General features: G+C 34.9%; 1 protein-coding gene and 1 long non-coding RNA gene across 3 annotated transcripts in view; one reads left to right on the top strand and one right to left on the bottom strand.

Moving 5' to 3' along the window:
- Window positions 1-27,614, bottom strand: part of TNKS (tankyrase) — a 210,998-nt gene that overhangs the window by 86,221 nt on the left and 97,163 nt on the right. For both annotated transcript variants that reach the window (XM_040643270.1, XM_040643271.1), the window contains exons 4-5: window positions 7,322-7,358; window positions 6,483-6,558 (exon numbers count right to left, since the gene is read on the bottom strand). In XM_040643270.1, the coding sequence (XP_040499204.1) occupies window positions 6,483-6,558; window positions 7,322-7,358 (113 nt within the window). The remainder of the gene's footprint in view (window positions 1-6,482; window positions 6,559-7,321; window positions 7,359-27,614) is intronic.
- Window positions 1-27,614, top strand: part of LOC121105647 — a 156,263-nt gene that overhangs the window by 55,707 nt on the left and 72,942 nt on the right. The window lies entirely within an intron of this gene.

Genomic DNA, 27,614 nt, shown 5'->3' with positions numbered 1-27,614 from the left:
CTAATGAGAAAAATAATAAAATACATTATGATCTTAAAATGTTGGAGTTTAAAGGTATTTTAGAGGTCATATGGCCCAAATCCTTCATTTTATAGGCTAAAAAATGGAGAACTCTGGGGCGCTTGGGTGGCTCAGTCAGTTGAGTATCTGACTCTTGATTTCGGCTCAGGTCATTATCTCAGGGTCATGAGATTGAGCCCCGAGTTGGGCTCTGTGCTCAGCACTGAGTCTACTTGAGATTCTCTCTCTCTCTCTCTCTCCCTTTGCCCTACCCCTGGCTCACATTCTTTATGAGAGAGAGAGAGAGAAAGGAAGGAAAGAAGGAAGGAAGGAAGGAAGGAAGGAAGGAAGGAAGGAAGGAAAAGAAAGAAAGAAAGAGAGAGAGAACAGAATCTTTTAAAAAAAATGGAGAACTCAGAGATACGACAAAACTTGCCTAGCAATAATTTTAACTTAAAACTTGGGTCTTCTAGCTTCAAACTCCTGCTTTTTCCCATAATACTATGAGCAACCCCCCAAAAAAGCACATGAAATTAATTTTTGCATTCCAAGAGGGAAAAGAATTTAAAATGTAAGATATAAATTCAAAATAATTAAACATATCTAAAGAAATAAATATATTTGGAAATTTATCTTTAAATCTTCACTTAACTCTTCCTCATAGCTATGAAAGAGCCATTTTCAATAATTCACTTGAGAAAAGATGTAATCTTTCCTGCCCAAAAGATAATAAGCACTGAGTCATATTTTCTTAAAGTATGGGTATTTCAATTATCTTTACTAGATAACACCCCCAAACTGCTGGCTTACCTGGGTGGTTCTACTCTACATGGTATGGGCTAGGGTGCTAGGGATGGCTGATGTCACCTGGAAGCTAAACTGGGAACTCAGTTGAGGCTACAATGTCTGGGATGCCTGGACAATGAGTCATTTAGAGACTTAACTGAGCTCAGGTGGGTCACTGTCTAGAGGCCTCCACGTGGCTGCTTGGGCTGCCTTATGGCATGGCAGCTGGGTTCAAAGAGAAAGCATTCCAAAAGCACTAAACTGGTGGCTGCCAGGCCAATTCAGGAGCTAGTCCCGAAAGTGGCATAACACCACTTCTGCTTTATTTCATTCATCAGAGCAGTCCCAGGCTTAGCTCAAAGTCAGTATAGGAAGGAACGAGACCAAAGCATAAATAATGAGGCATGGTTTCATTTGAAAGGTCTTTAAGGTAACAATCTACCATATAATGGCTGTTTAAATCCTGGTCAAACATGATATCTGGTGGAGACTCACACGGAGGGAGGGAGCTGTTAATCAAGAATACTGAGAAATTCTATATTACAATAAAACAAATGTATATAACCCTAAAACTCAAATGTAAATACAAAAGAAAGTTCACTAATCTTATATATTCTTTGTGCTTCATTGGGTGTGTTTATGGAACTCAAATGAATACTGTGACATTATTTTCAGCCAGATATTAAGATTTAATAAATACAGGCTTAAAATGGTTATTTATATATATATCTTAAAAACGTGCTCTTGAATTTATAAACTGTTAATATAAACAAATTAATTTATTAAATGTGATGTTTTGGGAGGGTGGTGAACACCAAGCTCCAAAAGATTTAATTCAATTATATGCTTTGTAGACTACCTGGTAACAGACATTTTATCCAAAGGATATCTGTGACTGAGCTCGGATAATAAAGACAATTTCCATGGTGAAGTGGGGGAACCCAGGAGTACTCAAAACTATATATATGTCCATTCTAAATATGTCCAAAAGCTTCAAAAACATGCATCAAAGGAGTAGGGATCTAATTTATTGAGGTTCTACTATGTGCTACAATGGTATACCTTAATCACATTATTTTACTTCATCCTCTCAAACACCTTGTGGAATGAGTATGATTATCTCCATTTACAGATGAATACATTGAAAGCTGTAGAGCCACGGTCACACACTTAGAAAGAGAAACAGGAGAGAACAGAACCCAGTCTGTCTGACCTCCGAGTCTATTTGCTCTCTCAGCTAAATAATTCTTTTATGGGTATCTTCAACGGTGGCACTAAATTCTACTTTATTTCTGATTGATCTCTATTAAAAAGTAGTTTTCAAACACTTTACTTTTCTGTTTCCAGAATCTTATTATTAACTGTTTTATGGAAGCAAACATTTACACAGCAGTCTGACATTTAAAGATATCCTTCAGTTAATGTTTCTGAGTTTAAATCATGCTCCTCCAACTGCCTGTTCATCTAAATTTGTGGTTTCTTAGAAAAGAGCATCCACGTCTAAGTACTAATGCTTTAAAATAAAGGGGCCAAAAGAAAAAAAATCCACCTTAAATCTACACTTTATAATTGTATGACAGCAAAAGGAATCATACATTTTTTTTTGAGCATTAGCTTCAACGTACAGGATAATGTCTTAATCATTCTATCAGGTGATGAGCTCCTTGTGAACCAATACCATTAAACACATATTCATCTCCCATGTCACAGCACAGTGACCTATACACTGTAACTGAGTGCTGGCTGAATGAATGAAAGGAGCAGAAAGAAACCTAAAATACCAGAAATTACACTGAATACTTTATAAAAATAAATTACCAACCAAATATTCATTACTTTCATTATTTGGTGACAATCGTAACGACAGGCACAGCACACGCATGCAACGATACACATTCCTACTTAGCAGCACGTACAGTAATGCCCAACTCCAATCTATTTCCTTGTCACAAGGAGGGAATAGATGAAGGACATTTATTTTGGAAGGAGAAAAAGGCAGCCAAGAAAGGGAAATGACACAAGAGGGGCCAAAAAGAACTCTGAAGAGGGCTAAATATTGGAATAATTTGAGATGTATTCAAATATTTTTTTATTCTTTGTATAAAGGTATCCTTATGAAAATTAATATTGAAAAACAAGAAACCACTACCACCTTAAAGTTACATATCAAACAATTATTTGGCTGATTGCTAATAAAACATCCGATCTTGAGAGAAAATACTCTAAAGGGAGAATAAAGGACAACAAATCTAAGTTTGAAAACATAGGGAAAAAAGAATTCTAGAAAGGGAACAATCTGTTTGAAAGATCTAGTTGCATTTCACTGCAATTCAAAATAAGGAATCACAGAATGTTATGTCTAATCATAATGGGCAAGTGATTGAAGAATAAATTGTATCTATGCCCCTATGTTTCTAAAGTGGCCGTTATTTAAATGTGTATCTAAGTGTACAAAAGTGGCATGTTAGAAGAAAATATTGTAACAAAATTTTGTCTTTGCTTTTTGGGGTAAAAAACAACTGGAAATTTCTCAAGTAGCCAAACTCCACTTTGATTTACATGTAAAATAAAAGCATAAATAACAACATAAATTACTTCAAACCTTATTGGTACTTCACTATTTTCAGAATTCTGCAGGTTAGAAAAACAAATGTCTGCGGGAAATGAAAACATTAACCACTCATATATTACCTAATTAGATAATCACCAAGTCACAGTATAGAATTAAGAGACTATTAAAAAGTTACATTGTCATTGTATAATCCCACGTATTACGCTGAAAAGGAATGCTGCAGTCTAAAACCCCCACATATATCAAGGCAAATTCTGCACCTACTAGTTAACCGATAAGGAGCATTTCTTTTCTAAAAACATTACGAAATCGACATTTCCATGGGCTTTTTAAATTTACAAACCAGGAATCCTAGTAAAAACAGAGACAGGCAAGGACTCACTTAAGCATTAACACAGTCATTTAGAAACCCTTTAAAAATAAGTTTGATTCTGCATTGTGTTCTCAAATGCAAATTTAAGAAATAAAACTTTACATACCCAACTTACTATATATGTAAAGTACCTTTATCCTCTTGTTAATATACAATCTGACTTCCTAATTCTAGATAAACACATGCAAATGGCCTGAAAAAGTACTAAATATGTAAGACAGACTTGTAATTTCACAGCTAGATTTGCTTACACATTTTCTTGACACCAATAGCAAGAAAACAAAAGATACTGTCATAACTAAGGGATCTTATCCCAATCTCCATTAGCACCCAGAATATTCACCACTTTGTGGCTTTACTGTAGCTGGCACATTTAATAAGAACTACTTTGTGCCATAAACAAAGGTAATATCTAAATATGAACATAATTCAATTTTGATTACGAAATTTTATTTGCATTTTGCATACTGATGCACAATTGTGAATGATTTTTTATGTTACGTGCATACCACCAAAACCCAGTAAATGCTTAAGTCTCATTTCCTTTTTCTATCTAATTTGAGCAAATTAATAATCTAAAAAAGTATAGGAACACATTTTGGAGAATTACTGCATTATTCATATGTTATGAATCCTACAGTATAATATTAATTTAGGAAACATGTTCTTAAAAATGTTCTATACATTAAAATATATAATTTTCCTTCATCGTATAACTCAAAAATAAATTAGTACAATAATACTAGTAATAACATATAATAACAGAAAATATAAAGTCCCCTGTTCACATACTTCTGAGTTAATTTTCTAAATGGAAAAGAGCATGGATGATTTTTCACTCAGAGGATAAAATTACGTTTATTAGGGAGCATATTCATCTTCTAAGATTCCGCTACCTGCAAGGTGCTGGGCTTGGTCCAGTGCAAAATACAAAGAGCTTATGGATGAATAAAGGAAAAATATCTGTGGTAAATGCCATAGAGTAATACAGAAAAGGAGCCATAGGAATCTGGGTAAGGAATACATTGGTTCCAGCTAAAGGAATGAGGGAAGTATATTCTCCTTTAGGGAGAAGGAAAAATAAAGGGGTTCTATACAGTTATGCAGGGGGTGAGGCAGGGAGAAGAGGTAATTTGTTAATTATCTGTGTTCATGCTCTTTAATTATTATGATTTCCTGAGCTACTCATGTGTCTGGCAAGGTATAAGGGTGAGGATGGGAGAATGAGGCTGGGGTGGAAATCGACTCCTGCTACAGTAATCTCACAAAAATTCTGTAATATTAAAATGACTAAGAAAACCTGACGTCGGCTGGGCTCTAGACAAGCTCTGTATAAAGACATAGCTACACTTACTATAGTTAAGAAGGCCCTTTTCTGCACCGTGATAAAAGTCACTTTATCTACTGAGAGGACCCAAACAAAATCTGGAGCTCAAAGTAACTCAAGAATGTTAAAATCCCCAAAGCAACTTCAAAACTGAAGGAAAAAAATGAGCAGTTATCATTTAACAACATCTCCCAAAAGTCATCAATAATGAGTAAATCTTTGTTAGTTTATAGCTTGAAATATACATAATTTAACCTTCCATTAAAGCAGAAGTCTTTCCCCCAAATTACCCAGAGAAACTGAATGCTCACTAGGCCACGTGATATTTCACAATATACAAGCCAGCTATAATAACAAATAGCATATATTCTGAGGGGAGGATTCAATTCTTTGCCACTATTAAATGGGTTTCATTGGAATGGGAAAAAAACGTGGAGGCACTATAAAGACATTGTATCTAAGGGGTGTGCCATCCATCCTCACGTTTTCCAGAGCACATTTTCACTATAAATAATTTCAAACGAACTAATTCTTTAAATGTTAGGCACAAAATGATTTTCCTCAATATTTATGGTGTGACTTTACAAATATTTTATGTTTTTAAAATACAAAATCTATCCTTAAACATTAAGATATGAGCTCTCATTTTAAAAAAGACTTTACAGTACTGAGTGCTTTGTTTTTCAGTATCTATTAGGTAAATCACTGCAAAACTTTGCAGTCAATTATCAGAGGCTGTGAAGGGTTACAGTTCAGCCTATAATCTGCAAAAATACAAAGCATATCACGAAGATGCCAGCTGTACATTTTATATATACGCCTTACGTTTATAACAATTGTACATTAATGCAGACTCTTTCTCTCTCAATCTATTTTTTTCAATATTCTGTGATAAAAACTTAGTCAATTAAAGAAACAATAAACAAAAAAGCTGGACTGTTACATACCTAAAAAATTGTTAGCATTTTTCTCAGCTCTAAACGGAAAAAAGTGTTGGTATCTAGCAAACATATCTCCCTCTGCCAAATAGGAAATCAAAAATGTAAATATCCCATCAAAGACGGGTAAAAACAGGACATAAACAAATATTTCCAGTTTCCACGATCATACACGGAAAAAATACATGTTGTTATAATTTTAATCACCGACAAAGCTGCAGGTCCATTTAACAAACAACTTTTAGTGTCTGACATTTAAGAGAAAAGGCTTAAAATCCATGCTTCACCAGCTCTATGAATATGTCACAACTGCCAGTAACAGATACAGCAGCATTTCATTTTATGGTCAAAAGATGCCAGTAAAAACACAGTTATATAGGACATATATGTGTGTATATATACATATATATATGCCAACTTCAAAAATTTTCAGTATAAAGCAAGAAGAAATTGTTGAAGGAGGATATTATATTTTAAGTAACTTACCTTTCGCCCATCACTTGCATGGCAATTCACATTTAGAGGAGTCAGTAAAGCCATTAGTTTTTCTTCATTACCACTCCTGTAAAAAGGTAGTGAGTCAATTCCTATAAAATTACAGAGCTTCTTACGAATATTTATGGTTATTTTTCAGAAAAGTGGAAAACAATATGGGTTTGCTTTGATTTCTTGTATATGGTTCTCAATGGATCTCTTTTGGTATATTCAATTAAATTAATATATTACTAATTAATTCCTGTTACTCATCATACAGTGGTACATCTTAGGTAATGTAGCTTTCTATATTTTTACTTGTTTTATTTATCTGCATCAAGTCACCTTCTTAATTACAAACAAACTTTATTCTGATAAGTGATCTAAAACACTGGACTTAAAAATACATACAAAATGATGAAAAAAGCTAATGAATTAAATTATAAATGACCAAGAACAAAAGAAAATAGATGAGAATTTTAACATTTACTTTATGGCCCCCAGTCAAGCTTTGTTAGAAAAATTTTCACAGAAAAATGATGAGACAGGTATTTAAATACTCCAAGAAGATCATCGGAAAAACTGGGCAACTAAGATCTGCAGGTATCCTCAGAAATGTTTCAAATAAAATTAACCTTATAATCTTTACCATGTTGAAAAACTCAATCATTTAACATACTAATCATGTAAAATAAAAGTATACAGAGACTGAGTATAAGGTCTTATCCGCATTATCACGTAAAATCCAAGCAAGACAATAACATGTTATAATTTTTATAGTCCTCCACCTGCCCTCCCCCTTTTCTCCCTTACATGCATTATACTCACTTAAAATGAATGGAATCACTTACCTAGCAGCTTCTAGGAGTTCGTCTTTCTTGTATTCACCTAGATGATTGCAAAATATCATGCTGTTAGCATTTGGCAGAAGACAGATTAAGAAATGCAGTAGGCAGCAAATACAGAATTAAATAGAGAAGAACAGAAAAAGAGAGTCCACACCCCGCTGGGTGATGGAGCCGTGACGTTAGCCAGCTTGTGAAGGCAGCATCACCAGTGCCTTGGAGACGGGCAGCAAATTGACGCAGCTTCTTGTCCAATCCTCAGATGAAATAGCTTTCTTCAGACAACCAATGAATGCTAAATCTCGTGTCCAGAAACACATTCCCTCTGATAACAGCATGCCAGCTGAAGACAATGTCCCCTCCCCCCTTTCCTATTCAGGCTGTCACAGTATACTTGTGAAGCATAATACATTCTGAGACAAAAGCAAAATAATGTGGCTCTTAAAGGTACAAATTACTAGGCTTCAAAAAAACTCAGTTTTATTTGTAATGACATGGAAAGTTTTCTCAAAAAAAATTAATTACCGTTGCTGAGCATTATAGCAGTAGAAAAAAAAATATATCAGCATCATGAAGCTTTTGCCTCAATAGGGTAGGTCTGTAGACTAGAAATACGTGAACTCCGTACCAAATGCTATGAACCTCTTGGAGGCAGCACTCCAAAAACCAAAACAGTGAATACATTCTTAAATGACAATAATATTCTAACATCCTGTAGTCTTCACACTTTATACAAATTCATTCCCAAATTTTAACAAACAAGAAATCTTGAAATTGTTTTTAAAAAGGAGGCTGGGGTCTCTGAGAATAAGCAGATAGCCAACTATTGAGATGTGGATAATTCTTCTCCCTTCTATTTTTTAAAACATCACAGACTGAAACAAGGTATATAATTAAAAACCTTCTATACAAATTTCTTAGAGTATTCCAGATCTAATAATAAGCTTCTTTTGCAAGCTCAATTGAAGGACAAGGAATTTTAATAATACAGTGTTTGTTCATTCAATAAATAAAAAGAAGAGCCAGGACTATGATTCAGCTATAATATGCTGACTCAGTTTGCTATATCATGAAAGAAATAATTATACAAAATGTCTAAGCAAACAATTACATGAAAGCAAATATTAAGCACTCATATAAGAAGACATGAAATTTTAGATTAAATGAAAATGTTACTCTACTAAGAATCAAGCTTAAGTTATTTTTAAAATCTTATCATTTATAAAAAAAAAAAAAAAGAAAAAAAAATCTTATCATTTATAAATACGGATTTCTTTGCACTTTGTTTCCATTTTGTTACAGATTGCAGAATATTGATGCAAATACTATAAAGATACCTACGGACAACCAAGCCCATGTTTAAATTCTATAACCCAACATTAGCAAATATTCTTTTAGTTTAAATTTTGTCTTGCTTCTCGGATTATGATTATATTAAAATCTGGAAACTGTAAACAGTTATTTTCAAATAAGGAAAAAGTTATTAAATATCTTTTCTCTCCTAAGGAAATTTTATACACCACTAAAGTCACAGATTCAACAATATACACGGATAAGCTAGAATGCATTATTCATGATCATGGAGTTGGGTCTTTCCAATTTCCCAAATATTGTACTCCATCCACATTCTTCAACTAATTGAATTTTAAGATTTATATTACATTATGTCCCTGCCACTAAGGTTCCTATCTTCCCAAAGTCAAAGACCTGCCTTTACTACACATTTTAGGGGGCAATATGGAAGTCAGTGAGTCAATTTAAAAGCTTCTTGTGAGGAAAATGGCATAACCCATACTCTCAGATGCCTTAAGAATCAGGAGCAAAGTAAGTCAAATTATGAAATTATCTGTAGAAGTCAGTCTGTCAACAAACATTTATTTGAAAGGTCCATATGTCAGATTCAAAACTGCAGAAGACACTACTATAATCTCTGAACTCAAGGAATATTCGTCTATTAAGTGAGACAGACAACCACATGATTCTGGTAGAGTATGAAGAGAATCTTATGAAATGCTGTAAAGAGCTTAAAGCCTAGTCTAACTGAGATTAATAAGAGACAGGGTAATTGTGGTTCAAAGAAGGTTTCCTGGAAGAGGGAAAATGTGAGGTGATGCTCAGGTGAAAAAAGGTGAAGGAGAAGCAAGCAACCAAAGTAAAAGAAATGAGGAGGGAAATAGGAGGTCTGTAAACCTGAAAACACACACACGGCAGGGGAATGGGTGAGCAAGCATGAGACAGAGAAGGAACAGATCACGAATGACTTTCTAAGAAGTTTGAACTTTATTTCAAAACCAATGAGGACATAATTGAAATATCTTAACAAGGGGAGTGCAAAGTATATTTAAAGACGTGTAAGTTTTGTAATTATACTCTACTTCAGTGAACTGTCATTGGGGAGAAAAGTGGCCCAAGAGGTAGGGGGTGGGGAGAGACAATGACTTCTGACATAGTTTGTATTTTGAGGTAAGTATAAATTCCCTGGTTAACAGTCAAAACACATGAAAATTGGGAACTGAAGTACCTACTACTAAAATCTGAGTCATGGTGAAATATAACTCTCATAAGTTGGAAAATAAAACTGCAAAGTACTTGGGATTTTCAAAGTTCAACTCAGTCTACTTACATACGCTTCTCATCAAGTATAGCTTATTGATGTTTTCTCCAAAAGGCACATTTTTACAAAAATGTTATTCCTGCATGGATAAGATGATAATCAACCAAAGCCTTCTAAAGGAAACATATAAGTGCATCCGACAGAGTCAGGCACAGGTATTACAAATGACTTTCTACTTTTACTGTTAGAGACTCTAGTACTTTAATCAGCTTTTCTGCAATACATTCCAACATCCACTATCTGGTGCCCAAGGACCATAATCCATAAACAGTCGAAGCTATTTTTCAAATGCTACATCTCAGGAACAACTGACAGTGAATTTAGAGTCGCTTGTACATTCCAACAACAAATCTGAGCCACTTACTTAACAGCCAAACCACTAGGTTCTGTCTCGTTTTAGCTGAGAATCTGAAAATATTCTGGCTGAGACTATGGTGCTCTACGGAGCATTTATATTCTTTAATAACATCCAGATAAAGGCTAGCAATAGATCAGCCAGAAAGGAAACTAGGCAATTATAGTCAAGATAATAGCAGCCGGGAATGTTTAAAATAAATGGCTTGTATTTTTCTTTGATTAGAATAAAATAAGTGGGCTTAAAAAAAAAAGCAAGTCACGAAGTTTACTTTTCAAAGTCTGACTTGCTTTTTTATTAGTAAACTAATGATAGAATATATGTAAAAATAAATACACACACACACACACATAGGGAGGTATGAGTCAATGTGTTTAAGGAGGTATGCTATCTGAAAGAAGGTTTAAAAAAAGGTTAAAAAATGTTAAAAGTGAAACTACCCTTTGTATTTTTCTGAGGTACGTGGAAAAAAACTTCTCTATTTACTTAATATGAAGGCAAAATTACTTTTTGAATAAAAATGAAGAAAACTTAATAAATAGGAGTCATAATTATTGACTTATCTCAATTTCAACATTTTAAAGTGCTTCTGCCTCTTTCTTCGGCAACTGACAGGATCAAAGTAGCCTTAGTTTTGTAAAACTGAGTCTTTTGGTTTTGTTGAGGTGAAATAGCATGGAAGGATTATGAACACAAAATCATGAATTCTTAGAGCAATGAAGGACTCAAAAAGGATTATGACTTTTCTCTACTTTGAAGCCATGCGCAATACACGCCTATAGTTACATCTTCTTAGATGCAATGAGGGGAATGTAATTTGAAAGTCACTTTTCTCCTGTCACCTCACCTCCAATTTCAGAATCGTCTTCCTAAGGGATCAGCTGCAACATATTCATTTACAGTTAATGAAATTGACACTGAAGCAGTTAAATGAATTGTCTAAAGTTTTACTGAGCATTATTCATGATCTGTCAGGCCCTGAAAAAGGTTAATATGTGAACACAAACCAACAAATCTGAACTCTAGAAGACAGATGTAAATAAAAGAGTAACAAACAATAATAGTGATAAAGCAATTTTAAAAACAACAATAACTAGCTTTAAATAGGTTAAGCCTATTTATATTACATAAGCTAAATATTTCCATCAAAACCATTTTAAAGCATTTGAACTTTCATATGAGCTTGTAAACATGGACCAAAAAAGTGTATACAGGGCCTAACCTTTTAGTTTGTTTTAATATCGTGGACCAAGGGAGTAGGAAGAGAAAAATTCATTCTGGGTCTACTCAAATGATCGATGCATTTGGTATTTCCTACAGCATGCTTTAATCCCTCCTGCTTTAGATCTCTCAAGGGAAGAGCTATGTAAAGACTTTAATCAATCATCTCAGTTATCAGGTTTAGGGACCCTTAAATTGCTGAGTGCTAAATAGTACCATGAATTGATAATTTTCACAGAGATATTTTCTCATCTTATATTTCCCAGCAAATATAAGAGATGAACAGATTCTTACAGCTCACCTGATAGCCCATATGGGGAGTAAAATATTAATTTAGGTGACAAATACCATTGTATTTTCACTAATAGATTTGAAAACTTAGAACCAACTACGTAGTTGTGGAAGGAATTTCACTAATGTACCAGGAAATAATCTAATCTCAAGAAGGTAAAGCTATAGGTCCTCCACCAAAAGCAATTTTCAGACAGACTACTATTCTACTATAATAAACTCCAGGAATTCTTGAATCAGTTCTTCTCTCTCAAATCTTTCATAAATATTTTCAGGACAATTGGGGAAAAATTAGAAAGTTATCAGAGTTCTCAATGCCTTCCTCCTGCTTCTGAATCGTACCAGTCTTCCCACTCATTCTGATCTGGATTCAAAGTCCATACCATTAGTTAAGTCTAGAATCATGGTCAAACTAAACACTCCACATCCATTTTAAATACAGAATCATTTGGGGCTTTCAAATTCTAGGCTTGAACAGAGTATTTTCCTAGTGGAGATCCTTTTCTTCTTTTGCCTCCTACAACTCTGACCTTTTCAATTAGCCTGTATTAGCTACCATTAAACATGACCTGTGCTATAATACCATAAAACCTCGAAGCTCTGCTGTCCAATACACTAAACAGCACTCTCACGTAGCTGTTTACTTTTATGCACATTAACATCATAAAAAAATAAAAACACTGTTCCTCAGTTGCACTAGCCTTATTTCAAGTTTTAAATAAGCATGTGGGGCTACTGTCTACTACAGTAGACAGCGCAGGGAGAACGTTAGAATAGTTCAAACTTTTTGCGACCATGCTATTTTAGTGTTTTTATTGAGTATTTAAGAAGTCATCCTGAGGGGCGCCTGGGTGGCACAGCGGTTAAGCGTCTGCCTTCAGCTCAGGGCGTGATCCGGGCGTTATGGGATCGAGCCCCACATCAGGCTCCTCCGCTATGAGCCTGCTTCTTCCTCTCCCACTCCCCCTGCTTGTGTTCCCTCTCTCGCTGGCTGTCTCTGTCTCTGTCGAATAAATAAATAAAATCTTTAAAAATAAAAAAAAAGAAGTCATCCTGAAAAAACAAAAGAGAAGCCACCTTTTACTTTAATACACTATTTTCCATATTTTTCTTAAAGTTGTCGCTGCCAAAACTCTATAAACTTTTTGTCTCCTACTAAATACCAAACAACTTCTTCATCAGCATGAAATATAGGGGAAAACACTGAACTGTATGATAAAAGATCTGGAGTGAATTCTAGCTCTGCCATCAATTTGCTTGTGTGACCTCAGGAAAGTCACTTTACCTTCCAAGGACCTTCCATTCTATCGTCATCTGGAAGGAGAGGGTGAAGGGTTAAATGATCTCGGGTTTCAGCTCTAAAATTCTCATCCCTTATTTGATTCTCAACCTTGCTCAGATCTTTTTTTCTTTTTTTGCTCAGATCCTTTTCTATGACAATTTTAATGTTGCTCTAAACAAACTTTAAGGAAAAACATAAAATTATCTGGGGTACAAAATCTCTACTAAACTACTATAAAACATACCACACCTGGGACTTACAGAGAAAGCAGTAAAGCAATTTTACTCAGCCTATACTATTTACTTAGTTAATTCTAAATTTTTGTGAACACTCCAATTAGAAGCTAAATGAAAACAGCTCTTTAAGAAGAAAGTGGTGATTTGTATAATTCTGATCTTTAATTATAGATATTTGTTTTGTTGGTAAGATTTTTTTTTAAAGAAGAAAAGTTCATCTAAGTATGGAACTAGATACAAACCAAATTATTATTATTTGAGAAATTTCCAATTCTTTGGGAAAATGGAGATGTCCTACTCCCTGCAAGGCAGCTGAAAGTCAATTTTCAAAGAAAAAGACCCCCAAATACAACTATATTATACTATATAACAATATTAAAATGAGTAAAAAATAACAGCAGATTACATGTCAATGCAAAAACCTAAACCAATGTCTTAAAACATTCCAAAAACATAATATAACATTCAAACATAATAAAGGCTCTGCAAAAAAACATGTAATGCTATTCATAAATAATAGAACTGTTAACAACTAGTTTCTTTGTATGCAGTAATATGACCTTGCTTAGCCCCAGCAACATCTAAGATACATGTCCCATTTATGGACTCTTTGCAGAGTTTCAAATAATTTAAACCTGTTTCTGACATTCTGTCAATTGTATTTGACATGTAACAAGACTTTTCACTGGACTTTTGTTGTTGTTTTGTTTTGCTTACATTTTAGGATGAGTGTTAAATCCTTTTTTTTAATTTAAATTCAATTATCCAACGTATAGTACAACCTTAGTTTTTGATATAATGTTCAACGATTCATTAGTTGCATAGAACACCCAGTGCTCAACACATCACGTGCCCTTCTTAATGCCCATCACCCAGTTACCCCATACCCCCACCCACCTCCCTTTCTACAACCTTCAGTTTGTTTCCCCGGAGTCCAGAGTCTCTCATGGTTTGTCTCCCTCTCATATTTCTTCCCATTCAGTTTTCACTCCCTTTCCCTATTGTCCTCTGCACTATTCCTTATGTTGTTGTTGTTTTTAAAATATAAATATTATGGGGCGCCTGGGTGGCTCAGTCGTTAAGCGTCTGCCTTCGGCTCAGGGCTTGATCCTGGTGTTCTGGGATCAAGCCCCACATCAGGCTCCTCCGGTGGGAGCCTGCTTTTCCCTCTCCCACTCCCCCTGCTTGTGTTCCCTCTCTTGCTGCCTGCCTGTCTCTCTGTCAAACAAAAAAATAAAATCTTAAAAAAATAAAAATAAAATAAAATATAAATATTAAAATTTGGGACATAAATATAAATATGCATTGTCCCCCAAAAAAGGTTATGTTATAGGATATATATACTCTCTAAAAGACTGGACATTAAAAGCCAAAAAAAACCTGTTCCTACAGGACGTTATTAACCAATGAGATATTCTGCAAAGTGTGCCTGTACTTACAAAGAAAAGGACCTTTTAGATTATGCTGTAGAGGAAAAGACCTTTTGATACATCAAAAAGAAGACAAGAAGGGAGAGCTGGGTGAGACTGGGAGACGTGGGACATTGATTTTTTTTTACTATCACAATGTCTGTTCCTAAAAGGTCTGGAAAGGTAAAACCCATATTTGATCCAAAACAGGTCAATAGTTTCATATTCTTTGTTTCTACACCAGTGGTGCTTTTTCCCTAGTCATGCATCCAAAATTTATTTGCAAATCCCAAATCCAAAAAGCTCCAAAACTTAACCAACTTCGTATACATAGCTACCATACACTTCATTGCATAAATATTAACGTTTGATTACAAGCTGCAGCACCAGATTCTACTGGGATGCTTTATAAGATTACTAGATGTATAGTCTTATTTAATTTGCTTACTGATACATAATTTATCTACAATAAAATTTACCCTTTTTAGATGTATGATTCTGTGAATTCTCACAAACTTATACAGCTGTGTGACCATTACCTCAAGATACAGAACATTTCCATCACCTAAAAAGTTTCCTCAGTCCCCTCTATAATCAATCTCCTATCCAACCCCATTCCATGGCAATCACTAATCTGATTTCTGTCCCTATAATTTTCCTTTTTTTAAGAATGTCATATAAATGGAATCATAGAATATGTAAACTTTTGAATATGGACTCTTTGACTTCGTATAAATGCTTATTCATGCCATATAATGGCATGCCATTATATGTTGTGGACATACCAATATTTGTTCTTTTTTGACTGTTAAGTAGTATTCCATTATATGAATGCACCTGATTTTGCTTACTCATTCACTAGCTCAACAACCTGGCTTGTTTCTTTCTAGCTTTTGTGATTATGAATAAAGTTACTATATAAATTCAGATTTTGCAAGGACAAATGTCTTCATTTCCGTGGGCAAATACTAGGAGTGGGGGTGCTGAGTTGTATAGTAAGTACATGTTTCAACTTCATAAGAAACGGCCAGTTATCGCTTTTTAAAAACTTGAAAAATTCTTAATTCTGGAGTACAGATGTGTCACCTATCAAAAGGAATAAGAACAAAATAGAAAAAGTTGACTAATGAGAAATAAGACAGTACTGCCACAACCTGACAGCTAGAAATCCCAACCCCTCCTCTTGTAGGGGCAATTCGCCTGAACTGAACCAATTTGCACACCTTTTAGATCTTCTACTCTCACTTGTGCTTTTGTATATTTTTAAACAGGGAAAACACACAAACTTCATCTCTTCACTCGAGAAAGTGTTGGTATGTAGTACCTGCAATCCCAGAGCTATGAGAATATATGAACCACGCATATTTTGATTTATAGGAACCATACTGTTATCTGTGAAAAGAAGATTACTTTCCTGCAGTCCTTACTCTTACCAGGATGCTTGGCCCCTCAATGCATCAGCCTACTGAGGACCTGGGGTTTTGTGAGACACCTACTTGGGGACTGTCCAACCACTGCTTCCTACAAGTATAAGGAACTAAAAAAAAAAAACCAAAAAAAAAACCCCCCAAAGGCTAATGTAGAAGTACAAGTGACTACCTTTTGAGTGATAGAAGAACTGCCTTGTCTTCACTGTAATTATTGTGTACGATCGCATTTATATTCTTAGTATAATGTATTTGGTCCCTGGTTTACAAAGTCTCTAAAAGATGTAGTAACCTTATTTACAATTTTGGGTCTTCTCAAGAAGCGCCAGTTGTGATTAGCTTCTTCAACTGCAAATGCTTAACTATTTTTCTTGTATTTTCCCAAAAGTATCACTAAATCTCTTATTCAAGGTTAGAGTTAATTCACTTTAGTGAAGTCTGATTAACGGTATTATTCTAGGCATAATCTTTCTCATTCAAACTCTTGTTCTTTTTTTTCAAAAACTGCCATTCATTTATTAGTTCTCCTTTGAATAACATCCATTCTTTATGCATTTAACAAATACGTGTCCAATACCTACAATACGCCAAACATAACACAGCCGCTACTACTGTATTGTGTACTGAATCTTGAACCCGTAGGAGAGAAAGTGATAAATTCAGAACACCAGGAATGGCACCAAACCCACAGAATATCTCATTCATTTATCAGGCAGCAGCGCAAAACCGTTCTTGATGGAAGTGTATCACCCGTGTGAACATTATCTGTCAGGTGTGTTGAGGAAAAGTGGTTGAGGACCACTCATCGGAGATAACAGAGCTAAGCACTATGGTTTTAAAGCTTTTAGATATTTACCAGCGTGACTGAGAGATAGAGATACTATGTGTGTCTAGGTATGTCTGTGTAAATAGAAGACTCAGATCAGGGTAATGATAGCTTCTAACATTTTGTGAATCATGGACCATCTTAAGGAGCTAAAGAGACCAGCTTTAGACCCCCTCCCTAGAGAGAAAATATCTTGCACATTTGAACATATAGTCAATTCTTTGTTTTAGAGTTTTTACAGGCTTCTTGGATTCATAAAGGTACCAGAGGTTAAGAACTTCAGGTTTGTGTTCATTGATTCTAAATAATAATCTTACAACAGGCTTGGCAAGATAAACGATTTGATATCCTTATTTTAAGGACCCCCAATTTTAAAACTATGTAGTGACAAAACTAGGACTGTACAAATCTCTGCCCTTTGACAGTATTTTTAATTGGAATGATATGGAGTGATAGCATGAAGTCAAGTCACATACAAGCTTGGCCATACAATTCTGGGCAGGATTTTAACATGTGGAAATGGACTGCAGGTTGGGTAACTATCTACATAAGCAAAGAAGTTCAAAAAAATCAAGGTGTATTTGGGGAAAAGTGACCAATGTCAAATATGTTGCGAAGGAATGGAGGACACTGAATAATATTTCAAAAGAATACATTTGATCTATTTTTTTGAAGGATATGGAACATTATGTTGCAGAATCGAACGTCATTTTGTGTTAGCTTTATTGTGTGACTACGAATATCATGTTACATAGCTTAAATAGTAAAATTTAAGATATCTGTATCTTGATCTTAGATTAATACTTTGTCCAATAATCTTGCTGAACATAACCACAGAAGCACTTTGTTGTTTCAGTTTGTACTTAATGAATATATTACTATAGATTCAGACTTCATATACTGAGAAACACCTGTTAAAAGTTAGAATAACATATTTAAATAATATAGCTGGTCTATTTAATTATTAATTTAGTTGTTAAAATTGAACAGCCTTTCATTCTTGTATAGCCCATTTCAAGACAGACACTGTGGGTTCACAGTTCAGCTAGGAAGCATTTCAGACATATTAAAGATAATGTTCTCCAAGAGAAGTTTTGAAAACCATTGTATCTAAAAGGCCATAAAAAGAGCTATTGAGATATAATGCCTGGAAAATCAGTTTGTCCTTTTCCTGAGCGTAATATCAGCTTCAAAAAAAAAAATCTGATATAGATTAGAATATTCACTTAATTTACTTAACCATTTTTTTAATAAAGTTAATACAATGGGCTATTGTACTACTATGACTACTTTTGGTTTCAACTATTCTCTTGTATTTTAATCTATTTTCCTTATTTTGTTCAGTCGAGAAGGAGATATAGGAGAATGCTTATTATTTCAGAAAAATATGGAAAAAGACTTTAAAGTTGAAGAAATGAAGAGGACATACCTGCATTTTTGGGAAAAATTATTTTGTAGTATTTTGCTTTTGGCAATTGTTTCAAGTCTGCCTAAATATGTCAGAAAAACATTTTTACTTGAAGTAGCAGAAAGGAGAAATAAAAGATATTTAATCTCAGATAATCTTAAAATTATCTTATTGGGATATATTCTCCTATGTAGAGTTGACATAAAACCACAAGTCAACTGTACATTTCATTTTCTTACCTGAAATATACTAAACCCCATCTTTTAGTATCAGTTTTATCATCTAGTTCCTTATTTTAAATACCTAGCAAGACAGGGCAGCAACATTTCTATCAGAAACATGTCTAAGACAATCTTACATTAGTAACAATGAAATTTGAGTCAACATTCTTTGTCTTTTGTATGTGCCGATATAAGTTTGCCTAGTTATTATTTCCTGAAGGGCAGAAATTAGATTTATATAATTTTCAGTGCTTGATATCTTTTCAGAACATAATTAGTAGAAGTGCCTTGTTCCTCTTATTTTTTAGAAAGCTGCTTAGATTAACCTATGACACACATCATTTCATGCATACAACATTGCCATGAGGTTCAGACACTGATGGTAACATTAGTTTGTTTTTCCAAGATTTTTTAGTTTCGCATTATCAATAATTTTATTGTAGAATTTGCTGGTAAGAAATGCTTATCACCATTTCTAAACCTAGATGGCCAAGGACAAAGATTGCAGGTACTACAAACAAAAGTTACTTGGATGATGAGATCAAATCTACATATTGGTTCAAAAAAATTCTTTTGAAATAATGATTTTAATATAAATACTTCACATCAAATATTAAACATTTCTAAAGAAACAAGATGTTTTTGAATATTTTGGTATTTCCTCTCTTTGGTGGGCTTATTTTCTTCCCATGAATTTGTCAACTACTCTCATATAAAAAATTGTCACTTGTCTTATTATAAAGCTGCTACCATAAAAATTAACTCTCTTGGAACACTCAAAGACTAAAGCACTCCAGATAGCCAAGTTTTCAACATAACTGCTAATTTAGCAGTTTAATTCCTCTGCTCTTGATGGAATTTTTTTATGAAATATATTACACACCTGTATGCATTCAAAAGTGGGTTATTCCAAACATAATTTAGCCTTTCCTGACAAATCAAGGCCAATTATTATGAACCTCAGCCAGATTGTGCAACAATAAAGCAGTGCTCTCTGGGCCTATTGAGATATGCAAGGGCAGTCGTAGCTATCCAAAATGGTTCCAGGATACTATGCATTTTATTCTTTTTAATGTATAATTTATTTTTCTCTTTTTCTTCATGTTAATGAATCTCCTTAATTTAGAGTGTCTAAAAATGCTATCTAATACAAATACAATTCCAGGCATATAATGTTATTTAAAATTTTCTAGTAGCCATGTTAAAAAAAAAAAGTAAACAGAAGACACTAATTTTAAACAATACATTTATTTCACCCAATATATCTAAAATATTACCATTTTACCCTGTGGCACTAAGCCCATTTCATGTGCTCAATAGCTACAGGTGGCCAGTAGCTACTGTTTTAGACAGTTAACATCTAAGACTATCATGACCTGGAAGATTACAAAGCTCAGTAAACACCGTTACTGATGTCAGAGCAAATTCTGCAGTGAGAACAGTTCTCCGAGGTGCAAGCGCCTTCTGATTCAGAGCATGACTTCTGGACATGTATTTGGCAGAGGTGGAGTGCTGGGTAGGAGAGGAAGAAAGGGAAGGGCAGGTGGAAGAGGGAAGAAGAAGAAGAGAAGAAAGGACAGTAGTAAAAGCAGAGGGATGGATGAAGTTAGGAAGTGCAAAGAAACCAAGAATGAAGTTTCTGAGATAGACTCTGAGAAGGCTAGAAACTCAGAAGTGAGTAAAACATACAAAGTACTGAACATTAACGACCAGATAATGCGGAAATGAAGCTTTTCTTAGTAGGTAAATCGGGCTTTTATAGATGTATGCAACAGTGAGGAGAATTCACATTAATTAAGGGCTGAGGAATCCTTGCCCCACACTAGCGTATCCAGAGAGAGACCAGTGATGGCTACTGATGACCCACAAGAGGCAGCACAAGCTTTTTACAAGCTACCTCACTCAAATGCATATGCCAAGGAGTGACTGAGAGTGTGCTCAGATAATGTGTCCAACACACCACTGACCACTTTTACTGAATCTTATAGAGATCAACAACCTTACCAAAAGAAATATAGACCAATTTCTAGTGACACTCAACTCCTGGGCAAGGGACCAAAGGACTTGACAAATTCATCATCTCTTCTTGAAATTTAAAAGGAGCTTTGAAAAAAAAGGTTATCTAGATAACATGAAAGAACAAAATCTGGTCTTGAGGAACCTGAGCTTAGGATATAAAATAATGGCAACTGGTGGCGAGCACTACCAGAAGAACATGAGTAATACGGATAAATACAATGGCCTGCTATTAGAACAAAAAAAAGAAAAGAAAAGAAAAGAAAAGAAAAGGAAAGAAAGAAAAAGAAAGAAAGAAAGTTGACTGTTCACATATACAAGTCAAGAAATACTTAAAAATTGATTTAAGACTAGCCCAGATTAAACTACTCTGAAGCTGGTTTGACAGGAAACTCAATGAATCAATGTAACATTTACAAAAAAGCAAATGGAAACTTACATTGTATCAGCAGAATAAAAAAGGTGGGAGTGGGTGCTATTTAGCCTCCAGTATAAAAACTAAGAATGTAGAGGTGGTGGTTATAGTTACAGGAAGTGTCCTCTTAGTCGTGTATTTCAGAGCAGCTCTTAAAAAGAAAAATGCATAGCCATATATAATCTAGTTCCAAAAAGAAGTTACTGCATTTGGCTTAATTAATGGGAGAAATATTTCTAACCATTTAAGTTATTCAGCAATGGACTAATGATGTTAGAGAGCTGAGCATACAGTACAGAATCCTGATGGAGTAATGGAAGAGATTAGCTGAGCTCTAAATCTAAGGTCCCTTCCAGATCCATGATTACGTATGTATGACGTCTATGTTACAGTTGTATACTTGTTAATTATAATAAATTTAGACATAAATTATAATATGCATGCATTCTTCAGTCTGCTCTTCATGAGATCCACCCATCAGTCTCTAAGTTCAGTTCATATATAAAGTTACAGATCTTACTATCTGACAGGCACTTTCCTCGAATGAACTCATTTAATCCTCAAATAATGTTTTGGTTCTATTATTACTTCCATTTTACACATGAGGAAACTGAGAAATAGAAGGTCATATAGCTAATCGTATTAGTTTCCCTTTGTCATTGTGACAAATTACTAGAAACTTAATGTTTTAAAACATGAATTTATTCTCTTACAATTCTGGAGGTCAGAAGTTCGAAATGGATGAGCAGGGAGGGCTGCATTCTGGAGGCTCTGAGACAGAATCCATTTCCTTGCTGTTTCTAGCTTCTGAGGTGTGTGCACATGCCTTGGCTTGTGGCCCTGCATCCCTACAGCCTCCATTTCCATGTCACATCTCTTTCTCTGACTGGCCTTCTTTCCTTTCTACAGAGACCCTTGTGATTGTTGGACCTCCCCCAGATAACTTAAAATAATCTCCCCATGTGAAGATCCTTAACTTAATCACATCTGCAAAGTCCTTTTTACCCCAAACGGTAACACTGACAGGTTCTGGGTAACAGCACGTGGACACTTCTGGGAGGCCATTATTGTGCCTAGTACAACTAGTATTTAGCAGATGGAGGATTTTTAACCACGATGAACGCTGCTTCTCAAATACTGCTCCTCTATAAATGGAAAGTACCATACTTTCTAAGGCATTCCCTCCAAGTTGCTAGGAATAAAATATTTTTTTCAATAAGGCTTCAACTTAAAGCCTGGAGTTAAAGACTATAAACCAAGAAATAAAAGTCTACCTGGCATGACTTTCTTTTGGAGAATAAGCTGTTTAAAAATATATATATGCTGAATATCTAAAAACAATAGCTACTCTACTCTTTGGTTAAGTTTGCAATGATATGTAAAACAATCTTTATCAATAAAAATGTTTGTATATTTTGAAAGAAAGACTGGTGAAATTCTGAGGAACTGCCTCCTTTCAAATGCAAAAGAATTAACATTTTTTTTTTTGTAAATGCATATATTTTACACCCCATCTTTAACTATTAGGCCCAGGTTAGGAATAGCCTAGGGAAAAACATAAATCCAAACAGAAAAGCACGACAGACGCCTGTTTCATCTTTCTTTTGATAAGTGCTTTCTTCCTTACTGTGGGGCATCTTCCTCCTTTACTATGATTGTGTGATTGCAGTGGAGTTCCCAATCACAGAGCTCTGCTCCACCACAGCCAATCATCATATTCCAGCCACAGGTGACGGATCCGGATACAGATATTTGACAAAAGCAGCTCAGAGTTCTTCCCTGAGACACCTCACTATACAACTTGGGAAGAAGCCCTCTTTTTACATTAGAAAAATAATAAAAGCTATAGAGTTGTGGTCCCAGAGCTGCCAACGACCATGGTCCTTAACACATGAAGAGTCTAAGAAAACAATAACAAAAAAGCAAAACACAGAGAGGCAGTGGAGACAGAGGGGCAGGGACAAAAACAACAGAGAGGGGAAGAGAAAGAACAGGAGTGAGGGGAAAGAAGCAGAGAAGGGGGCAGAAGAGCGCTCAGAGAATGGGGCAGAAGGAGGTAGGTGGGTTAGAGAAACAGTGACATTCAGATACATGATGCAGTTTGAGTCCCTGGATCCAGCAGTCCCTGATGTCAAATCTATCTTTGCCTTTATATAGTTAATACCCTTAAACAACAAACTTTGTCAGTTAAATAATAGTAATTTGATTCATGAGCGTTTACAATGTGCTTTGTTCTCTTCCCTTTAACTCCCCCACTTCACCTTTAAAGACAACAGGCAAATTCAAACCAATCTTGAGCAGCTGAAGTCTCCAACCCACTTTTTAAAAATATGGCTTTAGATTCCAAGTAATTTAACACTGCTATGATTTAAGTTTATTTGCTTAATATTATTTTTAAAATGGTGTTTACATTTATTTTTATGTAATTCGCAAGGCCCTTTAAAACATATGTTATATAAGTACCTCACTCAGAAATAATTTTCTAGAAAAGGATATACATATATGTATATATATTATAAAATATAAAAGGATATATATATAATTTTTTTCTTCACTGACTCAAAAACAAAGTCTTTCTGGCAAAAACATTTCATTTGTATCTGGGATTTTTTATATAATCTTTGATACTAGGTAAGATTATTAGTTATCACTGAGGGCTTCAGAGGGGAGGGGGGTGGGGGAATGGGATAGGCTGGTGATGGGTAGTAAGGAGGGCACGTATTGCATGGTGCACTGGGTGTTATACGCAAGTAATGAATCATCGAACTTTACATCAAAAAGCAGGGATGAACTGTATGGTGACTAACATAATATAATAAAAAAACATTAAAAAAAAGATTATTAGTTATTAGATAAGGGTTAATAATGAGGCTCTCCTAGAGCTACACATGCTTATTGCAGACAAAACGTAAAAGGAGAAGCTAAAAAGCTCTAATTGGAGTCAGGATGGTGTGTGACCACTGTCTCTGATCTTTTTTCTCTTCCTCTCACTTCATGACTGTCAGCATAAAGAAGCGGAGGGATGTGCACTTGTTCACGGGGAGGCGTGGCCTGGGCCTGGCTCGGGAAGCACTGGTAACTCACAACATAAAGCATCACCTTTTGTGCCACACCTTTTGAATGAATCGTAGGTCTGCTACTATCTCACGAAGGGAGTTTGACCAAATCATTTAACCTTCCTCTGAATTTCATGCCTCCCATCATAAAACGAGAAAGATAATGCTTATCCTATGGGCTGCTCTGAGGGTCAGGGTAACAAACATACACAAAACACCCAACAATGCTTGACTTGCAGTAAAGGTGATGATGATGATGATGATGATGATGATGGTGGTGGTGGTGGTGGTGGTGAAGATGATGATGATGATGCTTTTCAAATTTTTAAAGCATTTGATTTACTAATGACTGTTTATTATCTCCACCTGGAAATCACCAGGGAGGTAGGACCTCTTTTTCATTAACATCAGTGAAAGAATTTTGATTAACTAACATTTAAGGACTCTGAGGAAACAGATTTCTCCACACCCCACTAACTTTTTCTATAATAAAATGGCTTTTATATTATGAAAAGAGAGGGAGGCATTTTGTCTTACTGCCCTAAGAATTCTTCTGGGTCCCTAGAAAGTTGTAATCACACTATGAGAAGAAAGCTATAGAAACTGATGTACCATATAAATAAAATAGTGGGAAAAATATAGAGTGCTTTAAATGATTCTCAAGAAAAAGTGAAAGCTATTCAAGAGAAGATAATTAGAAAAACCATGCAAACGAATTACCCTTTTTCCTCTGCACCAAAAGAGATAGAACCTTATTAAGACAGATGGAACCTCACAAGGAGTAAATCTCTATTTCCTCATTAGAGAAAAAACTTCATTCCAAAAGAAAGATGTATGTACTGGTAATAAATTCTTATCCTACAGACACTTGATATTTTTTTAAATCCTAGTTGGTGACCTACTGATTTCAAGTATACCCCATGTTTCAATAATGTTAAGTCATAATGAAAAATATGAATTCGTTACTCTATTTCGTATGTGTTTGGTTTTCTGTTCATTTTTAACTTTAGATTTACTTTACATATAATGATTTCATGAAATGCATATTGATTTTGGCATATTTTTATCTGTCTGTAATAGAAATGTACCAATCCCGCAATGCAGCAATCCTTATGAAACTCAGCTGAAGATTAACATGCACTTATATAAGTAGTCAGTATTTTAAAGCATGAGTTTTGAGATAAACAAAAAATAAAAGTAACCTAGAATTAGTACTATGGTAAATACTGGGGAAGTTCAAGTCAGCCCTGCTGATGATTGTTTCCAATAGGACATGGACAAGGCCACATAAACCAATGTTACTCTACAAGGCCATGCCACAGTTACGGAAGCGTCTGACAATCCTTTCCTCTGAGTTACTATGCTTTCTTAATAATGACATCACCAGCCTGGCTTCAGGATCAGTTCTGCTAGTCACCGACTAACTCATGCCTCTCTCTCTCTCTCTCTCTCTCTCTCTCTCTCTGTGTGTGTGTGTGTGTGTGCGTATATATCTTCAGTACATCAGCTCAGAGTAATCACTAAATAAAGCACAGAAATCTGTGACTGGCAGATTGGAGATATCTATTTCCTTTTCCTTCCTTCTTGATTCTTTATTAGTAGGTATTGATTAATATCTTAGGAAATTTTACAAGTGGCACATTTGAAACTCAAGTTAAATAAGCTCCTACCTATTACTATCTTCAGGAAAAGGTTCCAAGGTTATACAAATTCTAACTTGAAAAACAACAAGCAAACCAGTGCAAACACACAAGCAAACATACTTTTACCCTCATTCTAGACCTTAATTTCCTGTGTTCACGCTTTGCATAATGATTCTAGTCATCTGATGCCTCCTGATGGATACAGAAGAAAGTGCTATCTATTTGGCAGAATAATACTGTTGTTGCTAAGAACAAGCTGGGAAAGAACTGTATTTTTTTCCTTTTGCTCAGTTTGTTTACTGCATTTGTTTCATGCCAAGCTTTTAGATGACCAAGAAGTAACTGGAGAGTGAAACTGAATAAGATCATTTGGTTTTAGTCTAGGCCATATTTTTTTGACACTGTTGAGCAAAAGTATGGAAAAACAAAATATTCTAAATGGAAAAATACACAAAAATGTTAGACAGAAAATACTAGGCCTCAAAAGTGGAGAACAACCTGGGTATAAAAAGTGCTGAGTTCTTGGCTTTAAGAATTTCTGTGGAGAATCAATGGTTCCCTTCCTCTGTGCACCGTTAACATTTTCTATATTGTACGAAAAATCATTTGTGGGTCTGCATTCTTTGCCTATTCTTACATCCCCAAGAACATCCATTGTGGGGGCTGAACTCACAACCCTGAGATGGAGAACTGAGCTGAAATCAAGAGTTGGCTGCTTAACTGACTGAGCCACCCAGATGCCCCTAAGGGGGGTTTTTAAAAGAGTACCATCCTAATGGGTGTAAAATGGTACACCTCAGATTTCTTTTATATTTCTTTTCAAGACTATGTCTAATGTATAAATTTTTTCTGAAGATTTTATTTATTTGACAGAAAAAGAGAGCACGCACAAGCAGGGAGAGTGGCAGACAGAGGGAGAAGTAGGCTTCCTGCTGAGCAAGGAGCCTGATGCTAGACTCAATCCTAAGACCCTGGGATCATGACCTGAGCCCAAGGCAGATGCTTAACCAACTGAGCCACCCAAGCACCCCTTAATGAATAGATTTTTAATAAAAACTCACTGCCCACGATATATATAAATGACTCCAAAATATGAGTAAAAATCAAACCTCTCTGGATAATTTCTCATATTAAATGACATTTAATAAAGCAGATTTTGGTTTTTACTTGATCTGTCTTTTCCTTTCACAGACTTAAAATTTATATAAAAATAAACGATAAAATATTCATCTTTTCATACCATTATGGGAGTATAGCATAATCAGCTGCTTTATGACAACAGGGATAAAGAAGTGTAGTATTTATATACTTGTAGTCATGCAGTTACTATGAAAGTCTTCCAAAAGAGGTAAAATAATGAATTTTCTATGTTTGGGTTTAAATTTACATGAATTTTTATGAGATACTAAAGTATGTGCATTTATTTAGTAGTATTTTCTTTGCAGGTATAAACCAAGGAAAGAATTAACACATTTCTACTAAAGGTACTATTATTCATTTTAAATAGAGAATTAAAGTTATTTCCAGAAAAGACCTGATGAGAAATTAGGGCTTAAAAAAAAAAAAAAAAGTAAGAGGGGAAAAAATGGTGTTCAATATTCTAAACTAAATGGAATTGAGTCTTATTTCAGGGACAACATTAAAGGATTTATTGTATACATAAAAAGAACAGTCTGACAAAATTACAGCGAGATAGTTCATGGTTGGTCATGCTTATGAAGGATGACATTATTCTGGCCCATTTGCCACATCTCAAATTATTTGTCCCCAGCCCAAAGAGAATATAGACACAAACAAAATTTAAATTATGTTTGTGGAAATCGTGGTGTGACAAAAGTGGGTAATTGTTCCAAATAAATTCACATTTCTAAGTTGTGAT

The sequence above is a fragment of the Ursus maritimus genome, unplaced genomic scaffold (genome assembly GCF_017311325.1).
Source record: "Ursus maritimus isolate PB19 unplaced genomic scaffold, ASM1731132v1 scaffold_28, whole genome shotgun sequence".
Lineage (NCBI taxonomy): Eukaryota > Metazoa > Chordata > Mammalia > Carnivora > Ursidae > Ursus > Ursus maritimus.
Note: the sequence above shows the minus strand (reverse complement) of the source record. Positions and strands in the feature narration are given on the sequence as shown.